The sequence below is a fragment of the Magnolia sinica genome, chromosome 2 (genome assembly GCF_029962835.1).
Source record: "Magnolia sinica isolate HGM2019 chromosome 2, MsV1, whole genome shotgun sequence".
NCBI classification, from domain to species: Eukaryota; Viridiplantae; Streptophyta; class Magnoliopsida; order Magnoliales; family Magnoliaceae; genus Magnolia; species Magnolia sinica.
The window spans coordinates 94159135-94180980 of record NC_080574.1 but is presented as its reverse complement, the minus strand read 5'-3'; the positions used below and the strand labels follow the sequence as shown (position 1 = coordinate 94180980).

Genomic DNA, 21846 nt, shown 5'->3' with positions numbered 1-21846 from the left:
GAGGCCAGGGCCGCAGGTTGGAGGCTGAGTTGGCTGAGGTGAAGACCAGTTCCGTGGCCAAGTTGGTCGAGGTAGAGGCTTCCATCCCATCGATCCAGACAACGTCAGTGGAGCAATATAAGGCCTCGAAGGAGTGGGCTGACGAGGTGGAGGTATACTATAGCCTTGGCTATGAAAAATGCCTCAAAGACATCAAGGGAAGATTCCCCAAACTTGACCTAGGCAGCTTGGACAAAGGACCACCTGAAGAGCCGGCCCTGAATGTCGTTGAGGCAGAGCAGACTAACCTCACTGTCCCCTTCATGCTTTTAAATTTTTTTGGCTTTTTGTCATGTTCCTATCTATTAATGAAAAACATTTTTGGCCATGACTTGTTTCGCAATATTCTAAGTAGAATGAGAAGCTCGATCAATGTAGATATGTGGTAGGGCGTACGTGGTAGAATTATTAGATCGACCTCACAACAATAGGCCAAGCACTCGGCAAAAGGACTTCCCTTAAATTTAGGGAATTCCCAGTAGTCGATCATATGGCTCAGATGGTCGGGATAATAATTGTTGATTCAATCGTGTGCAGTCCTAAATGTTTAGTAGATTGAGCGTAGCAGAGCAAGGTGTTAGGTCAGCCAATGGGCCGATTGGAGTAGTCAACTTAGTGTTAAGACAAGCGCTAAGGATTTTCTTTCCTGAAAATGGGGGGTCCTTATGGTCGATCATACAACTCAGGTGGTCGAAATTTGGAAGAAATTCTCTTCCCCTGACCTGGGGAAATTCTTCCATAGTAGAATTTGTTAGTAGGTCACCAACATGCCGACCACTTAATAGTGTTTCGAGCAATTAGGGGAATTCCTTCTCCTGAATCAAGAGAAATCCCCATAGTTGATCACATAGTACGGACAATTGAAAATGATAAAAAGTTCTTTTATTGAAGAAAAAACCTTTTTTTCCCTTTGAGAGGGGTCGAGTAGATTGATCGGTGGATGCCCTTCTGGTCGAAGGACTTACCAAGACCTCAAGAGTAGAAAATATTCAGGTGCTCGGCGTTCCATGGGTGAGGTAAGGGCTGACCATCCATATCATCAAGTTGGTAAGCCCCTGGTCACGTAGTACCCGTTATCTTGTAGGGTCCCTCCTAGCTCGGTCCCAGAGTTCCCAAGCCGAGCTCCTTGGAGTTCTAGAAGGTTTCACAAAGGACCAAGTCCCTCACCTGAAACCTTCGCACCTTGACCCGGGAATTGTAGTATCGGGCGACCCGTTGCTAATGGGCTACAATCGTCAGTTGTGCTCATTCCCTCTTTTCCTCAAGTAGGTCCAGACCCAATGCCATCTGCTCGGCATTCTGATTTTCGTCAAAAGAGTCGATCTGCGCAGTAGGGAGTCCTATTTCGACTGGCACCACGGCCTCTGCACCAAAGGCCAGGGAGAAGGGAGTCTCCCCTGTTGATGTCCGAGCAGTGGTTCGATATGCCCCAAGGACATGTGGTAGTTCTTCGGCCCAGGCTCCTTTGGATTTCTCGAGCTTAGTCTTGAGGTGGTTCTTTATGATCATATTCACTGCCTCCACCTGTCCATTGGCCTAGGGATGTCGAGGTGATGAGAAGGCATTGCGAATCCCAAGCCTTTCGCAAAGACCTCGGAATTGTGCATTGTCGAATTGTTTGCCATTATCCGATACGATAGCGTGCAGAATCCCATATCTACAGATGTTCTTCCAGACGAAGTCAGTAATCTTCTGCTCGACAATTTTGGCTAATGGCTCGGCCTCGGCCCATTTGGTAAAATAGTCGACTGCTATCACGATGAACTTGGTTGACCTTTACCCATCGGCAACGGTTCTATGATGTCGATTCCCCATTAGGCGATTGGCCAAGGGCCGGTCATAGGGGTCAGTTGCTCGGATGGCTATTGAGGTATCGCAGCAAACCTCTGGCATTTGTCGCATTTCCGTGTGTACTGCTTGGCATCTTCTTGGATGGTCGGCTAGAAGTACCCTTGTCGAATCACTTTGTGGGTGAATGCTTTGCCGCCCGAATGATTACCGCAAATCCATTTGTGGATCTCCTTCAAAACATACTCGGCCTCATCAGGTCGGAGACACCTCAAGTACAGTAGGGAGAATCCTCTTTTGTAGAGGATGTCCCCTACCATGGTGTATCGAGCTACGCTACTCCGAATTCTCCGTGCTTCGAGCTTGTCGGCGGGCAGCTTGTTCTCTCGGAGGTAGTTCGTGATCGGATCCATCCAGCTCGGAGTTGAGATGATGGGAAGTACTTTTCTGCTTCAAGTTGATCGATGTTGGGTTCGAGCAAGAATTCAACTGGAATCGATTTGGCAATGTCATCATCGGCCACAGCTGCCAGCTTTGCCGGGGCATCTGCTCGGAAGTTTTGGGTCAGGAAGACTAGAGTGAGTTCACATTCACCGAATTGGCAAATGAGTTCTTTCGCCTTCTGGAGATGGGCGATTATCTTTTCTCCCTTTGCTTGTTATTCGTTGGCAACTTCGTTGATGACGAGCTGCGAATCACTATAGATTTTCAAAGTTTGAACTACCATGGATTTTACTAGTCTGAAACCGACGAGGGCCTCATATTCCGCCACGTTGTTGGACGTCGGGAATCCAAATCTTAAGGCATATTGAGTGCAGGTCTGGTCAAGTGCCACAAGGATTATCCACGCCTTGCTGCCTTTGGAGTTGGAAGACCCATCGATGTGAAGTGTCCATACATGGGGGTTGGTCTATTCCTTGATTTCTTCAAGTTGTTTCGGGAGCTCGGTGTCGGTGAACTTAGCCATGAAGTCGGCTATTGTTTGGCCTTTAATAGCAGTTTGGGGTCGATACTCGATGTCGAACTCGCCGAGCTCAATCGCCCACTTCGTCAGTCTCCTCGACACTTCGGATTTCTGGAGTCCTTGATGAAGGGGTTGATTGGTAGGGACCACGATGGTGTGGGCCTGAAAGTAGGGGCGGAGGCGATGCGATGACACTATCAGAGCCGGCACGAGCTTTTCAATGTCGGGATACCTGGTCTTGGCTGAGACTAGGGCTTTGCTGACGTAGTAGACATGAACTTGCTTGCCTCCGACCTCTCATATTAATGTTGAGCTGACTTTTGCGGCTGAGACGGCCAGGTAGAGAAGTAGTGGCTCTCCTTGCTCAGGTTTGGAAAGTAGAGGGGGTGATCCCAGGAATTGCTTAAGCTGCTGAAAAGCTTTCTCACAATCGTCTGTCCACGTCGGCTTTGCTTTACCCTTCAATTGTTGAAAGAACAGAAGACACTTATCGGTAGCTCTGGAGACGAACCTGTTGAGGGCGGCGACTTTGCCTGTGAGGCACTGCATTTCCTTTGTAGTTTTGAGCGAGCTCATGTTCAGCGATGCTTGTATCTTGTTGAGATTTGCCTCAATCCCTCTTTAGTTGACTAGAAAGCCAATGAACTTTCCCAAACTTACTCCGAGGCACATTTGGTCGGGTTCAGCTTCATCTGGTACTTCCTCAGGGTGGTAAACATCTCCTCGAGATCAGTCACGTGGTTTGCGACCTTGATGCTCTTGACCGGCATATCGTCGACATAAACTTCCATGGAGCGTCCAATCTGTTGAGCGAACATTTTTGTTGACCAGTAGTGACACAAGGCTCTAGCGTTCTTCAGCCCAAAGGGCATGAACTTATAGCAGTAGTCCCTTGTCGGTGATGAAGGTCGTCTTCTACTTGTCATGTGAGTGCATAGCAATCTGATTGTAACCCGAATAGGTGTCCATGAAGCTGAGTAGCACATGCCCTACTGTATTGTCGACCAGCTGGTCGATCCTCAGGAGAGGGAAACTATCCTTAGGTCACGCCTTGTTCAAATCTGAGTAGTCGACACAGACTCGCCACTTTCCATTAGACTTCTTCGCCAGCACAACGTTGGCGATCCAGTCGGGATGGCAAATTTCTTCAATGAATCCGACTTCGAGGAGCTTCCCGACCTCCTCTCCGATGATGGCGTACCGTTCTGGTTCAAATGCTCACCGCTTTTGCCTCACTGGTCGGTAGTCGAGATCGACTTTAGCCTGTGAACCATTACATTGGGTTTGATGTCGGGCATGTCTTGGTGGGACCACACAAGACGTTGGCGTACTACTTCAGTAGATTAATGATCTCGTCCCACAAACCTAGGGCTAACAAAGAGCCAATCTGTACTATGCGGGACGGGTCGGTCTCGCAAAGATGGACAGCTACCAAGTCTTCTACAGGGGATCCTCTCTTGAGTGATTCCTCTCGGGGGTCTAAGGGAAATGATGGCCATTGTATGTTGTCGTGCACCTACCCTTAACGCCGTGGAATAGCATTAGTGGGCCTCGAGTTGATCACCTCTAACCTGCCCGACGTCGTACTCAGTCGGAAACTTCATAACGAGGTGGTAGGTCAACACTGCCGCCCAAATGATGTTGAGGGATGGTTGTCCTAGGATGACGTTGTAGACAAAGGGATAGTTGACCACCAGAAAGTTGATCATTACTGTAGTTTGGTTGTAACCTTCTCTTGCGGTCACTGGGAGTAGTATACTTCCCTTATAGGTGACCTTCTCACCCGTGAATCCAAGTAAAGGAGTTCGGACGAGTCGAAGTCGAGATCTTCCAATTCCCATTTTGTCGAAAGCGACGGCAAAGAGGACGTCGGCCGAGCTACCCATGTCCACCAAAATACAGTTTTGTGATTGGCCACTGTCATGGTCACCACTACGGCGTCGCCGTGCGGGTGGTGGATTCTGTGGGCATCTTCCTCGACAAATGTCAAGTCACAGGGGACCATGTTCTGCTCTTTCGAGGCTTTGCTGGTGAGGTTAACATGATGCTCCAAGCCGCTACCGCTTATGCTCCTGGCATGAGCTCTGCGAGCTCTGTTTGAGTCCCCACCTCCAACAGGTCCTCCGAATATAATGTGAATCTCGACCGTTGCTTCGTTGTTCCAGTTGTTCCGTAGCTCGCTTCTATGGTCTGGTCGTTCATCCCTTCTCTTGTGGACATACTCCTGCAAGTATCCGTTGCGGATTAGTGAGTCGATCTCTTCCTTGAGATCAAAGCAGTCGGCAGTAGTATGGTCGTGATCGGGGTGGAACTGATAGTACTTCCGTTTGTTGCGCTTGTCAAAGTCGGCCTTCATCCTATTTGGCCATTTCGAGATCTTGTCGCACACTTCAATGAGGACTTACTCGGGGGTGGCGTTCATGGGAGTACAAGAACAAAATTTGCTTTCCAGACGCCTATTCAGGTGTTGACCTCTATCCAAGGTGTCTTCCCTCCTTTTCTTACTGTTAACTGAGAGAGGCTGTTTTTCTGTGTTTTCAGTCCTTGGCCAAGCTCCCCGCACTCCAAGTGGCCTTTCGCGTGCTGAAGAGCTCTTCTGCATTGGAGTACTTTTGCGCTCTACTGAGCAGGTCGGCCAACGTGGTCAAAGGATTCTTGCCCATTGAGAAGAGAAATCGACCCTCCTTAAGGCCAAATATCATGGCAGCCAAGGCTATTTGCTCGAAATAGCCTTCCACCTGTACTGCTTCTACGTTGAACCGGACGATGCAATCTTTCAGCGGCTCGTCTTCCTTCTAGGTAACTGTGAGGTGATGAGTTGCTGATTTTCTTCTGTCTTTCCCGCCAATGAACTGGGTGATAAAGGCTTTACTGAGCTATGTGAAAAAACTAATAGACCTCAGCTTTAGCTGCCTATACCATTTTTGTGCCACCCCCAGCAAGGTCACAGAAAAAGCTTGGCACATCACCGAGTTGGTCGCACTATGCAGGTCCATCAACGCTTTGAACAACTCCAGATGCTCAGCTGGATCACCAATCCCAGAATTGGGATTTGCGGCATCCGGAATCTCGGCGGTAGGGGAGATACCATGATATTGTCGGTGAATGGCAGCTCTGCTTCCTCCAACATTACTTCTACTGAGGTCGGGACCCGAGCTCAGTACGTTTGTTGAATATCATCGATCTGACCTCAGCCTCCCAAGGAACTTCATTCTCAGCCATCGCCTCGAGAGCTTTCCCACGCCTTTTGTTCTCTAACGTGTGGCGTAGGTCAGAGTCGGCAAGCACAGTAGTTCCCGCAGTGCGGCTAGGTGCTTGCTTATGCTTTCCAGGTTGCTGCCTAGCTCCATATGAGTCGTGGGGAACTTGCGGAGGTCAATTGTTCGGTGGCTACGGCTGCTTCATGGTCAGGCGGTGGGTTCTGTCTCTCCAGCATATGCATAATGCAGTCGATATTGCCAGCTAGAACCCTGACCTGGTTTTACAGGGAGACAAGTCACCCCCCCCCCCCCCCCGGTTGTAGGATCTATTTGCAGGCGCTGTTAGGGCAGAATCGGCCTGCTGTTGGGAGGGCGGACTGCCTTGGTCTGCGGACTATTCCCACCGTAAAACTTTCATGAGAAGGAAACGGCTTTGACATCATTCGCACAGACGACGCCAACTGTTGATGTTGATATCTCGACATCCTCCTTAGACCATTGTTCACCTGCAAAAGGAGATAACAATGGAGACCCTGGCTACAGCAGGGGACCCTCTGATGCCAAAGTTAGGGCAGGCAAACTGGGTCTAGTAGAACGTAGGGTTTCTGGAGTGTATTTGGGCGTACCTTTCACCGTAGGTGGGGTTCTTATTTATAACCTTTCTTATGCCAGTGACGTGTTTGGTAACGCCTCTGCATGGCAAGTGCATATTACAGGAGAAATCTCCCCCTGAGCGTGTCGCGGTTATCTTCCAAGATCCTTGGTGAAGAGATCTCTTTGATAAGATTTCCGAGTGGTCGAGATCCGAGAAGATCGGTATAGATGGCCGAGGCCGACCTCTGGATCGGAAGGCCAAGGCCAACGTTTAGATCAAAAGGTCGAGGCTGATCTTCCAGAGTTGAACTGTTGATTGTGGTCGGGTCTTTCTTCGAGGCAGGTCGGGTCGATCCTTTCGATAGTTTGTTGGTCGCAATAGCCAGAGGTCGACCCGAGTCGAACCCTCCGTTGTGGTAGGTTCGTCAAGCTGTTCGTAGAGGTCGTGCTAGGTTGTCGAAGCCAAGCTACTTCATTTGAAATGTTGTGTTCTCTCTCATATCGGTCGTCCTGGTCAGTCCATTTTTACCCACAACATTACTGAAGAAACAAATGAGGCTAGACTAGCTGAGACAATACATTGTGCTTACTGGTCATATGATCAGAAGCACTAGAATCAATTACCCAAGGAACACACTCAAAAAAAGTGAAATATAGTTAAATGGGCAAAAGTAGTTATGGAGGACGAGGTATGAGTGGAGCGATCTTTCAAAAACTTGGCATACTCTTCCTTGGTACTCGACTTAGTATGGGTGGAAGCAAACATAGAGAGAACCCTTAGAACCATCACACGATGAGCAAACTTGATTTACGCAAGATGGTCTTCCAACAAGAAACTAACATGTGTCAATTGTATGATTAATGAGGCCACAATGTACATTGTCGATTACCACGACCATAGCCACGTCCACCGCACTGTGTCATGACCGACCCCTGTACTCATACCTACAACTCGACCTCCCCCAAAACTCTACCACAAAATTGTTTTCCACAACCACCTTGGCTCCCCCATCTCCTCTACAAGACGCAAAGATATATGCAAACTGAGCAGATGAGGATGTTGAACTCTTGTGAACGCCTCTATGACGAATTGAATTTCACTACTTCCAAGACGCAAAGATGAGGATGTTGAACTCTACAAGACGCAAAGATAAATGCAAACTGAGCAGATGAGGATGTTAAACTCATGCGAGGGGCTTAATAGAACTCCATAAACGAAAACTATTGAAGGGAGTTAAGGCATGCAAGGTGGATTTCTGTGACCATTACATCTATGGGAAGCAGTGCAGGGTAAGGATCTAGTCTGCTACACATACTAGCAACGGGGTGCTCGGTTACATACATTCAAATGTATGGGGGCTAGTGATAGTACCATCTAAGGGAGGAGCACGATACTTCATGAGCTTCATAGACGATTACTCAATGAAGGTTTGGGTCTACTTCTTAAAACACTAGTATAAGGTGTTCGCCAAGTTCAAGGAATGGAATGCGAAAGTAGAGAAGCAAACTAGGAGACATGTTAAGCGTCTCAGGTCAAATAATGGTACAGAGTACAGAGAGGCGGAATTCATAGAATTCTGCAAGCAACAAGGCATCACAAGGCACTTCGCAACTCCAGGGAGACTACAACAGAACGGAGTGGCAAAAAGGATGAACAAAACACTATTGGAGAGGGCGAGAAGTATGCGGTTGCATGCGGTGATGCCTAAAAGCTTCTAGGCTGAAGCGGTTAACATGTTATGCTTTATTGTAAATCGATCACCATCTACAGTGCTGGACTTCAAGGTTGCAGAGGAAGTCTAGACAGGCATGGACGTTGATTACTCAAGATTGAGGATCTTCGGGTGTCCAACATACGTCCACATGCAGAGTGGATAAAGGATGAAGTTGGATCTCAAATCTACAAAGTGCATCTTTATCGAGTATGAGAAAGGTGTTAAGGGTTTTAAGTTTTGGGATACAGTTTCTCAAAAGGTGGTCATTAGTAGATGTCATCTTCGATAAGGCATCTATGTTGAAGGCCAACAAGGACACTACAGAGAAGTCGGAAACACATGGTGAGGCAAAGAGATTGTCAGTACAGGTAGAGCCACTTAAGCCGGTTACTAAAGGCGAAATTCAGCAAGAGCAAGAAACTGACCAAAACAATCAGCGGGATACCCAAGAGAATATAGCCAGGAATAGGGAGAGACGAACCATTAGATCCCCAGTTCGATATGGGTTCGAGGACATGGTTTATTTTGCATTATTCATAGGTAGTAGAGATCTCTCTACCTTTTAAGAGGCCAAGTCTATAAAGGATAATGACAATTGGGTGTGGGTCATGTCAAAGGAGATGGAATCTCTACACAGGAATCAGACATGGGCCTTGGTAGAACTTTCAAAAGGTCAGAGGGCTATAGGGTGAAAGTGGGTGTTCAAAAAGAAAGAAACATTAATAGAAAAGGAGGGCAAAAAGTTCAAGGTACTTGTAGCAAAAGGGTACTCGTACAGAGAATAAGTAGATAACAATAAAGTTCTCTCCGGTTGTGAAACATACATCATCAAGGTGTTACCGACTATGTTAGCAAAATCCAATTCGAAATTAAAGCAACTTGATGTGAAGATGGCATTCTTTCATGAGAATTTGGATGAAGTTATTTACATTAAGCAACAAGAAGGATTTGAAGAGCTTGGCAAAGGCGATCACGTGTGTAGGCTGAAGTCATTGTATGGGTTGAAGTGATCTCTAAGGCAATGGTACAAGTGGTTCAATTCCAACATGGTGGAGATTGGGTATATCGGGTGATAGTCAAAGTGTTCTATTGTGGTAACGGTCCCACCGTTACCGATACGTATACGCCCTGTATCGGCCGATAAAGGGTGTATAACGATTGAAAAAAAAATTGTCAGAAAAATCTGGAAAACAAATCCATTAAATCTGGAATATTCTAAATATTCCAAATATGCATTCATTTATAATTTTGAACATGTTTATGTTGGTGTAACGGTCCAATCTTTAGTGAGAATGCTATATCGGGCTATCTGATGGACTTATGAACCTAACAACCTGGAATTAACTCCAAAGCTTTTTATATTTAGTTTTCTAACTATATAATATTTATATAAATTTACTATAATAAATGTAATACCCAAGGTATTCCGTATCAGTAACGGTGGCCATAACGGTCACCACCATTATTGATACGGGTATCGGCCATAACGGCCGATACGGGGGCATAACAACCATTACGACCCCCGTAACAGTTGAAAATTTTCTTTTGCCCAAAAAATTCTGAAAAAATATTTAGAAAAGCAAGAATAATGTAAATATTTCAAATATGTATTCATTTTTTGTTTTGAAATGTTTATGGTAGTGTAACGGTCAACTCTTTGTTGAGAGTGTTGTATCGGGCTATCTAGTGAATTGTTTAATATGATTATGTCTCTAATGTTTACCCATCACAATCAAGCATTAGAACTAGAAATCAGAAAAATGCATAAATATTGCTTTTTCAATTTTTTGAAAAAAAAAAAAGGCCCTCAAAGATTCAATTCATTCAACTCACTTCAATCCACAATTTTAATCTTAAAAGCTATAGTAAGAGTGGTTGAAATCTGATGTAAAATGATATAGGAGAGTATTTGGAATGAGAAAAGTGAAAAAGAAGAGAAAAATGAATTTAAATAGCAAAAAAAAAAAAAGTGATCGTTTTTCGACCGTTACGGGAGTAACGGTTGTTATGCCCTGTAACGGCCTTTACGGCCACCGTAACAGCTAATGCGGTCTCAAAAAACTAACTGCCCCTTTTCACCCCCGTATCACGTAACGGTCATGGCCGTTACCTATACATATCAACCTTTACGGGTGTATCGTAACATATACGGAACACCACTGACAGTACAATTCTTGCATATATTACGGGGTGATTGAGAATGGGTCCTACATTTGACCGATGATATATGTTGATGATATGTTGATTGTTATAAAGGACAAGAATGAGATACTCTTACTTAAGTTTATGTTAAGCAAAGAGTTTGATAAGAGGGATCCGAGCATTACGAAGAAGATCCTAGATATGGAAATTCACTTAAACAGAGTCTAGGAAGTTGTGGATTTCTCAAAGGGGATATGTGCAGAAGGTGCTAGAGAGGTTCCACATGGAAGGTGCTAAGCCAATTAGCATGCCTTTAGCAAATCACTTTAAGTTGTTAGCCCAGTCATGTCCAAGCACCAAAGAATAGATTTCAGAAATGTCACAGGTGTCATATGCGAGTGCAGTGAGGAGTCTCGTGTATGCGATGGTTTGCACGACGCCGGATATCTGACAAGCAGATAGCGTGGTCAACAGATATATGACGATTTCGGGAAAAGAGCATTGAAATGTTGTTAAGTGGATTCTCAAGTATCTCAGGGGCACAATCGACACTGGGATCATGTTCGGCGGACATGGATCTTCAGGTGGAGTTGTAGGCTACGTGGATGCAGATTATGTAGGAGATCCGGATAACAGGTCCACTACGGGATATGTTTTTACATTAGCAGGAGAACTTGACCGATATGTTGGAGATCATGCTACAGTCTACAATAGCATTATCTACAACAGAGGCGGAATATATGGCTGCGACGAAGGCGTCAAAAGAGGCATTATGGTCGAAGGGTCTGATTGGAAAACTCGGGTTGAAGTAGGAGGTGATTCAGTTGCATTGCGATAGTCAAAGTGTTATCCATCTAGCATTGAATCAAATATATCATGCGAGAACCAAGCACATCGACGTGAGGCTCCACAAGATACAGGAACTCATTGATTCAGGTGAGATTCATTTTCAGAAGATTCACACAGGCAAGAATGCTGCGGGCATGTTGACGAAGTTGGTGATCACAAGACAAGTTCAAGCATTGCTTGGGCTTAATCAATCTCACCAGCCATTGATGAGATTGGGCACCCTTGCACATGGGGTGTGGATGGAGCTACGTTCCGGGTGGAGGATGCAAGGAGTGGTCTACGCTCAAGGTGGAGGCTAACACAGGAGTCTTCAGGGTGACTTGGCAGAATACAAGGTGGAGATTGTTATGCGAGTGCCTTAAATTCTGCATGGTCAGGGAGTTCAAACAAGGTTTTGTGAGTCCAACCTGTAGAGTGTATGTTTTCTCGGTCTGAAGTCTGGAGCAGAGTCGGGCTTTGTCGGTCCGACCGACAGTTGCCATTAGTTTGACGGACACAGTTACATGGTTTTGCGAAAGTTGGGGTATTTAAGCCTAATTACGATTAGGACTTAGTGAGAAGAGGGTTTTCTCTCCCAAGACGAGTGTTTTCTCTAATAGGCCAAGGGTTTTATAGGGTGAGAAGGTTTTCTACACTTGTAAGGGCTTGGGAAGGGATTTTCTCAAGGGCTAGGGCTTTTCCTAGGGTAAGCATTACAAGGAGAGATCGAGTTGCTTCTGTAATCGGAGAAGGCGAGTGGTATAAATCTAAGGTTTCAATTATAGTGGAGATCTCTATCGCTTTGTGCCGTGGTTTTTTCCCGCAAGGGTTTTCCATGTAAAAATCGTATGTTTGTGTTTTGCTTTGGTTGGTTGTTTCTATCTGATTGTTCTTTCTTCATTGAACGTGCTTCAACAAAGCACAAGATTAATAGTGGTATTAGATCCGAGTCTCTAATATCTAGGGTTAATCCGAGTTTGTTGTGGCTCGGAATTACAACAGATCAACCGACCCTTTTTTTTCCATGTTTGTTATCCGCTTTAAGTTAGTTTTTGTCTCCCTTTCCTTTCTCAAATTAAGGTGCCAGCACCATCCTTGCTCAAAATCTGGAAAGATTGACATTCCATGACACTATCAATGTCACATTAATAATCACAAAAGAGCAAGGACGGACTATTGGCCATTTTCCATATTTATATAGCTCTCGTCTAGAAACTAACCAGACATGCTAAAGTACATAACCACATCCACCTCCACATAAAATTTCAACCCAATCTGACTTCTGGATTGGGAGAACTATTGTATTCAAGGGTTGTCCAACTGTTTTCTAGAGATCCTTTTTACAAAACTGAAAATTGACCATAGGATATGAAATTCATGACCAAATTAGCCTACAATCAAGTTGGAGAACAATTTGATGCAAAGCTAGCTGCCTTGAATGGCTCGCTAAGTGGACGGCCAAGGTGAAGAAATCCTTATACCTTGGGCAAGCCACTTAGTGGTTAGGAGTAAGTGAAGCTTAACCTGCCAGCGCCTAATCTCAGGATGGGGGCAGTTTTAGAGGACATAGTCCCTATTTCCGGCAAACCTACGATTAGCCACCTGAGGTAACAAAAGTGGAAAAACCAACCACTCACCCCCAAAATTGTGCCAATTGGTGCCACTATTAGTGGCGCCAATACTGCCAGAAAAGTTGGTGGCAGTGTAGTGACGCCTGCCAAGTGCCACCCCAGGCACATGTTTTCCCTTTTTAGTTTATTTAGGAGAATTTTTCATATGTCATTTACTGTTAATTCAAATAATTGTCTAAAATTCAATCTGATTAACCCAAATCACCAAAAGCTAAGTCGTTACACGTAGCCAGTTGCGCTGTAGTGAATAGAGACCCCACACATCCTGGCGGAAAGGTGAATTTAATTTTACTCATTTTCGTCCATTTCCCTCTCAAAAGGAGCTTATCACATAAAAAGCCACAGTTAGTCAGATCGATTGCCCAAGTATGTTTGCCTCTGTGTTGACCTCCTTCTGAACATGAAAAAATGTCTGCCTCGTAGGGATTAGTCTCACCTTAAAAACAGGGCGGGGACACCCTGCCATCATTAAAATTAAAAAATAAAAAAAAATAAAAAATAAAAAATAAAAAAGTGTCACTGAAAGATCACCACAAAAATCCAAAGCTTCCTCCATCAAATCAGCAACCCTCTGAAGTTTCAATCCATATTTAACCCAAGTAATAGCATTCCTTGAGTTGCCTTCAACAATCACTGGGAGCAACTCATATTCACTATGATTACTCGTAGCATAGTCATTGCCTCGGCAAAGTTGGAGCTCTTCCATCAACGATACACATTGCTCATCATAGACAATAAACATCACCAATCCCCTGTAAGCCTGGATTACCTAGTAGACACCTGTCGAAGTTCACTTTAAAAAGACCAACATGAGGTCTCCACCAAGCTACAACCTCCAAATTTACCCAACACTTGATTACATCTTCCTAGTTGGCATTAGACGTCATCCTATAATAACCTTCAGTTCTGGGTCAGCATTTGCCAATTTCGATGCTTGCCTAAAGATCCTTGTAACAGCCATATTCGCAGAAGATACTCTACCCTTAAAGATCCTACTATTTCTTTGAAGCTAAATCCGCACGAGAAGCTTGCAACCTTCCAATAGTTCCAAAATAGAACTCAAAATGACCCACTCGATACAAAATCTCGATATCACAGATGTCCAAACCATCCTTGCAACTTGACAGTGAATCAACAGATAGCTCACAATGCCTCCTCATAACACATCTAACATCTATTAGGTAGTGCTACCCCAGAGATGGCAATGGGATGGGTTTCGGTTGGGCACGGGCCCGGTCCAACACTTTAGATAACCCAAGGCGCAAACCCGGCATGGACCTAGCACGGCAGACCAAGCGCGAGCCCGAAAATTCATAAATCTCGATTTCCCACTTGAATGTTCCGAATCTATATGTTGATCGAGTGATCGACTGGGCACACATACACAAAGAAACGTTATAGAAGATTGAAAGCAATGGTCTACATTCAAGATGGATGGGTTGCCTAACCCGAGGATTGAAATGGCATATTTTTAGCATATAATACATGTACAAATAAAGTCAGGTTGAGCCTAGTCAGGCTAAAATGACTTGAGCCCAAGCTCGAATTGATCGGGCCATGCATGTACAGGCCAAGCCCAGCCATAGCCCAAGCTAATAGGTCCAAGTACAGGCCAAAGCCAGGTCAGACAGGCCACCCAGCCCATTGCGACCCTTAGCTACCCCTCAATTCTTGAGATGATTTGGAGTTAATATCTTGTTTAGGCACGTTGACCATGCAAATGCACTAATGCAAAGGCATGCCAGCTGACCATATATACAAAAACAATAGAGAAAGGCCCACTTAAAATGCACATAGAGACTGGGACACAGAATGAACCAAAAAGCTTCCATCTGATTCCAAACCCCAGATACACATCTGATCCTTTGACAGGAATATATGTTTGTCTCCAAAAGAGCCAACAGCTTTGCTAGGATAACAATTCCATCATCTCTCAAGCCCCGAAGAGAAGTGGAGCACCAAACAGTTTTACTTCCTGTCCTCTGGAAGAATTTATCTACCGTAGCCTCGTTGTTGAGAGACAAAGCATGAAAACCTAGAGGATTTGGACTGCTTTACTGCAACTTGGAGGATTGGACTGAATTCTCTAGTCTCACCGAAATAGATTGGATCTCAACAGGTTCACTGGGGGAGTTGATGAGTGGGTGGGATGGTGACTGACCCTCTCAAGCCCAGAAGCAAGATACTCTAGAAGATTCTAGCTTTTGTAGTAATATGGGAGGTATGAAAAGACAGGAATAGGAGTATATTTTAAGATTCTTTCTCCATACACGATCAGTTTTTTGGAAAAATCAAAAGGCCCATGAGAGTAGCGTATAAAGCAAGTCCAAAGGAGTACCCTTGCTTATTCTTCTATGTAATTAGAGAGGAAAAACTAAAGAATCTAGTTGGCCACCAGTTATGATGGACTGTTGAAACACACACACACACACACACACCCCCCCCTAAAATTGAATATTGGTAGCTCAGTACTCCTGAATTGTGAGGGTAGGGCCATCCTTAGGGATGAGAATGATTTCATAAAGCCTATCGAGGCTGGTGGATCTGGGGTACTCGAATCGTGCGAAACTACTGGCTATTAGGGTTGGTGTTGAGCTATCATATACTGTGTGAGTGGACAGCTGACCATGGAAGGAGACTTGTGCAATGCAATCACCCAGGCTTATTTGCAGCCTTGCAGGATCCTTCTAATTAGATGCTGCTCCCACTCCATTGTCATACTCCCGCTGCCACTTCCTATTTATACTTGTTTACATTTTGAAAGAGATGCTTCCCTGCTCCCGCAGCCAAAATTGTTGCCACTTTGCTTCACGCTTTGTGCAACTATACCCAGACCTCCGGGAACTATACTCCTTGGAAGTTAGAATGCTCTCTTTGTCAATGAATAATATGAATCACTCAGATTAATCGGCAATCAAATTATATGGCCAATTCCCTAGCAAAGGGGTCAGCAGGTCCTCCTTATGTATGGGGACTCCTTTCCATTGCCTGGATGGATCTTGTTCCTCTTTCACCTTTCAGTTTTCTAATAAAATTATGATATTACCGATTAAATAGTAATAAGGACAATGATTGTGATGAAAAAATGCCATAGTTATTAACAAATACCTGAAGGATAACAGATGATGTAATAAAACCAAATGCATATTCTCCAGCACGTGGATGACGGATTATTGCAACCTCTTTGAAAGCCGTGGTATTTTGGTCTGTAAAGAAATAGCAAGTTATTTCATATCCATTCACAAAGTTTAGAAGGTTACTTAACACATCTATAATATGTTTTGCAACTCAATTATTCCCGTGTAAGAGGCGATCTTCGAGATCTACTACCTAGATAAACTGATTAGACATACAATACTTGCTTAGAATAATGAGAACTATGCAAACAGTTGTGTAATAAAGCTAGTTTACATAAAATTGATCATGCAGTAGCAAATTGATGCATATAGAACTAATGTATTATTCAGTGAAAAACATGAATGAGATAATAACGTGCACCTCATGCAATTATTAGCACTATGTTAGATAAAGCTCTACCTGGACAAAATGAACTATGCATTGAAATCGTGAATTCATTCAAATTGCACGGTTATCGTATGAATTGTACGATTTGATTCATACGAATCATATAATTCATACAGCTTGCGAAAATAGGTAAAATGAACTGTTAATAAATTATTTTCTCTTGTTTTCACTACTTATTATTATTTTCTTTTCTACCCTCCATACTTTAAAACTTATAAAGGCTTCCCCTCTTAAAAGAACACTTTTTTGTGTCTTTTGAGATAGAAGAAATTTGGGGGTTTGAATATTCAAAACCCGTGACAAAAAACTGAAGAAATCTTTTCTTTGGTCTGTGAAAATGAACCTTTTCCAACATGACTCTACGATCAAGGACGTAAGAAAATCATAAATTAGTCAACAATTCTTCTCTTTCCTTTGTTTGCATTTTAGGGCATGTTCAGTAAGTGGGAAAAGAAAAGAGAATGTAATAATCATCAAATTATGAATTCCATGAGCACTATTGAAACATAAATTCCCATGGATTCCACTTGATGCAAGACATGAAAATTAAATATGATATGCAAGATTTTAGGCTTAAGATCACGTTAGTTTAGAAACAATTACACAAATTCCATATCCCACATGAAAGTCCAAACATTCAATTAAGGGGAATCTATGCAGGTTCAGGGCTACGCATGATAGGGCTGGATTAATAAAAATTATGAACCAAACGATACTCAAAGATAAGAAATAATCATCCACACATACATAGTAATCAGTCCCTAATTCAAGGGATTCAGAAATTCCAATTCGGGGAACCCTATGGTAAGAAAAGGGGCATAAAATTGGAGATTTGAGTAATTTAGGGTTAGGTTTAGGGATTTTGGGTGAAAGCGGAGTGAAAGAGAGGAGAGAGACGAACCAGAAAAGTACCGCACGCGTGGACAACAACAATGGCCCAGACGCACGTGCATGTGATCCCGGCAGCACGTGTATGAGGCCCACTATTCAGAAAAAGGCCACCTTGGCCCTGATCGGCCAGGGATGGACTCCAAAGCCCTCAAATCTCAACTCGATCCGATGTACGGTTTGTGCGTGGTGCTCCGCCGAAATTTCAGCCCTCCTGTAGGGCCAGATTCTGAAATTCTGCTATGAGGAGGAGAATTGTTGCAATAGATGATTGATTCGAAGTATAGATGATGGGGTGAGATGAGAAGAAAGGATGGTAGAAGATGGGTAGTAGAGATGGTGATGGATGGAGGCGAATTGGAATAGATGTGGCTTCGCACCACGGTAGTTAACCCTTCGATAAAGAGAGGGCTTCGCACCCAATTAGGCTTCACAACTCAGAGAGTAGGAAAACGCAGAATTTTTATTAATCTTCAATAAATGAAAAAAACTACAAGGGGTGCCTATTTATAAGAAAACCCTATACCCCAAAATTCGCGCCATATACGCAACCTATTATTTGGCGATGAAGTAAACCAAAATAAAAACTAATCAAAGAAATCTAAAGCGTCCACGATGTTCTAAATAACATTAATAAGCAAAACCTAAAATATGAAATCAATCTGACTAGTGGGCTACGATCATAAAATCCTATGGTGGGCCTTTCCTGATTGTTGGGCCCACTCTTTTGAATCAAAACTTCGTCTCCTAACTAGGAGACCCTCCTTGGACGTCGTCATTGATCTAGATCGACGGTGGGGTCCACCTTCTTCTGGTGTACGTGCATAGGGGGCGGTGTGCGTGCGCAGGGGGCGGTGTGTGTGCGCGTGTGCGCGTGATGTCCCCATCAATTCTCCCCGGCTGCGAAGATTTCGCCACTGGCGAAATAAAACTCCTGAACCACTCCAAGATGTCAGGATTAAGTCTCTAAAGCTCCTCCTCAGTGAGCCACGTGCTGTCTGAAGCTGGGCGTGACTTCCATTTAACCAGGTACTTCTGAAACCTGCTGTCCGACATTGAAACTATCTGATGGTCCAGGATATCCTCTATTTCTTCTCTGGGTGTGTGAAGGTTAGGTATGGGAGGCAGATGCTGGGATGAAAGGTCAAGAAGAGTAGGTATGGGAGGTAGAGGCTGGGAAAATGGGTCGGGATGAGTAGGTATGGACGTAGAGGCTGAGAAAATAGGTCGAGAAGGGTAGGCATGGGAGGTAGAGGCTGGGAAAATGGGTCGGGAAGGAGCCATGGATCAAGGGATAAATCTGGATAATCAGGATGGGTGGACGAAGAGTTGGACAAAGTATCAGTGGTCCCCTGAAAAGGAAGTAGATCCTCCACATCGAATGTGGAACTAATTCCCATGGAAGGTGGAAGATCTACCTCATACACATTGAGGCTGTTTCGTTTTATAATTTTGAAGGGTCCAGCACTACGCGGATATAACTTACGAACGACTCCCGGAGGGTACCGCTCGGGCTTGATGCCGACCATCACAAAGTCCCCAATATTGAATTCTTTAAAACGTTTGTGATGGTTTGCAGAAAATTTGTAATGTTCATTACTAATAGTGATCTTCTGCCTGATTTCTTGATGCCATGAATGAATATGAAACGCAAAAGACTCTGCAGGCTCTGACGCCCTATGGGACAATGACATAGGGACAAGATCAATAGGTTTTCTAGGTTTATAAATAGTAACGACTTCATAAGGACTGAGACCTGTGGACCTATCGACAGAACTATTAAACGCAAACTCAGCTATAGGTATTACGGTGTCCCATGTTCTGGTGTGCTCTATATCCCTCCTATGGGGAGACTCATCCGGTAGATCATCAGGAAAGACATCACGTAACTCATCCATTACCAGAATGGCCTCAGTGGGTAACTCTACACTAGCCTCTGGTGCACTCTCTCCAGCCATAAGGCCGCACATATTGTACCCCTCAAAATAGTGGTCTTGATGTCCCTCATGGGGTGGGTGCACGAGTACACGCGCATAATTGATTCCTTGACCAACTCCATTCATTGGTCTATCCTCCAGGCTACCTGTCTAAGATTGAACATTTACCCCAATTGTGGGGTTTGTCCTGGCGATGGTCTTTAGTCGGGTAATGCGCACAACAAGATGATCAAACCGTTGGTCTATGTGTTGTTCCCAGCGCTTACCCAAAAACTCGATCTTCTGGGACAGTTTGTTTAGTGACTCTAGCAGTTGCTCCATGTTTAGTGTAGGGTGCAAGCCAAAATTTAGCAATATAGTTGTTAAAATATAAGAAAGTTCTTTTTTTCTATTTATTGAAGAAACAACCTAGTTTCTAAAAACGAAAAAGGAAAGTTTCTGAAAACAAATTAGGAAAGTTTCTAAAAAAAGCAACCTATTTTCTAAAAACGAAAAAAGGAAAGTTTCTAAAAACAAATTAGGAAAGTTTCTAAAAAAGCAACCTAGTTTCTAAAAACGAAAAAAATGAAAGTTTCTAAAAAACAAATTAGGAAAGTTACTATAAAAAAAAAAAAAAAAAAACCAAATTAGGAAAGTTTATAAAAAAAACAACCTAGGTTTCTAAAAACGAAAAAGGAAAGTTTCTAAAAACAAATTAGGAAAGCTTCTAAAAAAACAAATTAGAAGAGTTACTAAAAAAAAAAAAACAAAATAGAAAGTTTCTAAAAAAAAAACAACCTAGTTTCTAAAAAAAGAAAAAGGAAAGTTTCTAAGAATAGAAAGTAAGTTTCTAAAAAGAAAATGGAAAGTAAACTAGTTTCTAAAAAAGAAATAGGAAAGGAAATTAGTTTCTAAAAATATATTAAGAAAGTTTCTAAAAACAGAAAAGGAAAGTTTCTAAACCTAGAAATAGAAAACTAAGTTAATTTCTAAAATAATTCAAATAAGGGGATAACAGAAAATTTCAGCAGCTTACGTCAGGATTTATGGACCTCTAAACAGCCATATATGATGAGAATTGATGCATAATGGACATAAACAACTAAACCCTAAACATGTAATGCATTCCCCTATGAGAACCCTAAGCTCTGATACCAAATTTGATGCAGGACATGAAAATTAAATATGATATGCAAGATTTCAGGCTTAAGATCACGTTAGTTCAAAAACAATTACACAAATTCCATATCCCACATGAAAGTCCAAACATTCAATTAAGGGGAATCTATGTGGGTTCAATCCTACGCATGATAGGGCTGGATCAATAAAAATTATGAACCAAACGATACTCAAAGATAAGAAATAAGCATCCACACATGCATAGTAATCAGTCCCTGATTCAAAGGATTCAGAAATTCCAATTCGACAAACCCTAGGGCAAGAAAAGGGGCATAAAATTGAAGATTTGAGTAATTTAGGGTTAGGTTTAGGGATTTTGGGTGAAAGCGGAGTGAAAGAGAGGAGAGAGACGAACCAGAGAAGTACCGCACGCGTGGACAACAACAATGGCCCAGACGCATGTGCATGTGATCCGGGCCGCACGTGTTTGAGGCCCACTATTCAGAAAAAGGCCACCTTGGCCTTGGTCGGCCAGGGATGGACTCCAAAACCCTCAAATCTCATCTCGATCCGATGTACGGTTTGTACGTGGTGCTCCGCAGAAGTTTCAGCCCTCCTGTAGGGCTAGATTCTGAAATTATGCTATGAGGAGGAGAATTGCTGCAATAGATAATTGATTCGAAGTGTAGATGATGGGGTGAGATGAGAAGAAGGGATAGTAGAAGATGGGTAGTAGAGATGGCGATGGATGGGGGCGAATCGGGATAAATGTGACTTCGCACCACGGTAGTTAACCTTTCGATGAAGGGAGGGCTTCGCACCTAATTAGGCTTCACAACTCAGAGAGTAGGAAAACGCAGAATTTTTATTAATCTTCAATTAATGAAAAAAACTACAAAGGGTGCCTATTTATAAGAAAACCCTATACCCCAAAATTCGCACCATGTGCGCAACCTATTACTTGGCGATGAAGTAAACCAAAATAAAAACTAATCAAAGAAATCTAAAGCGTCCATGATGTTCTAAATAACATTAATAAGCAAAACCTAAAATATGAAATCAATCTGACTAGTTGTTTATGATCATGAGATCCCATGGTGGGCTTTTCTTGATTGTTGGGCCTACTCTTTTGAATCAAAACTTCATTTCCTAACTAGGAGGCCCTCCTTGGACGCCGTCATTGATCTAGATCGACGGTGGAGTCCTCCTTCTGGCGTACGTGAGTAGGGGGCGGCGTGCTTGCGCAGGGGGAGGCGTGCGTGCGCGTGTGCGCGTGATGTCCCCATCACCACTTTTAGAGGTTTTATAGCAAGTGGAAATCTTGTATATGTGAGAAAATGATCACATCATATCTTGTGCATTAGAATTTGACTGTGAAAAAGGTTAATGATTACTATGTCGAATAAATTATAGTGAAACATCCCATTGAAGGAAAAAGTGCTTCATTCTCCTTTCTTCCCCTTTGTTTTCCCACTTATCAAACAGGCCCTTCAGGTA

The 21846-nt window shown here is 43.5% G+C and overlaps 1 protein-coding gene across 1 annotated transcript in view; it reads right to left on the bottom strand.

Annotated features, from left to right (window-relative positions):
- Positions 1 to 21846, bottom strand: part of LOC131237274 (protein LIKE COV 2-like) — a 52422-nt gene that overhangs the window by 7996 nt on the left and 22580 nt on the right. The window contains exon 5 of the mRNA XM_058234965.1: positions 16010 to 16107. Within this exon, the coding sequence (XP_058090948.1) occupies positions 16010 to 16107 (98 nt within the window). The remainder of the gene's footprint in view (positions 1 to 16009; positions 16108 to 21846) is intronic.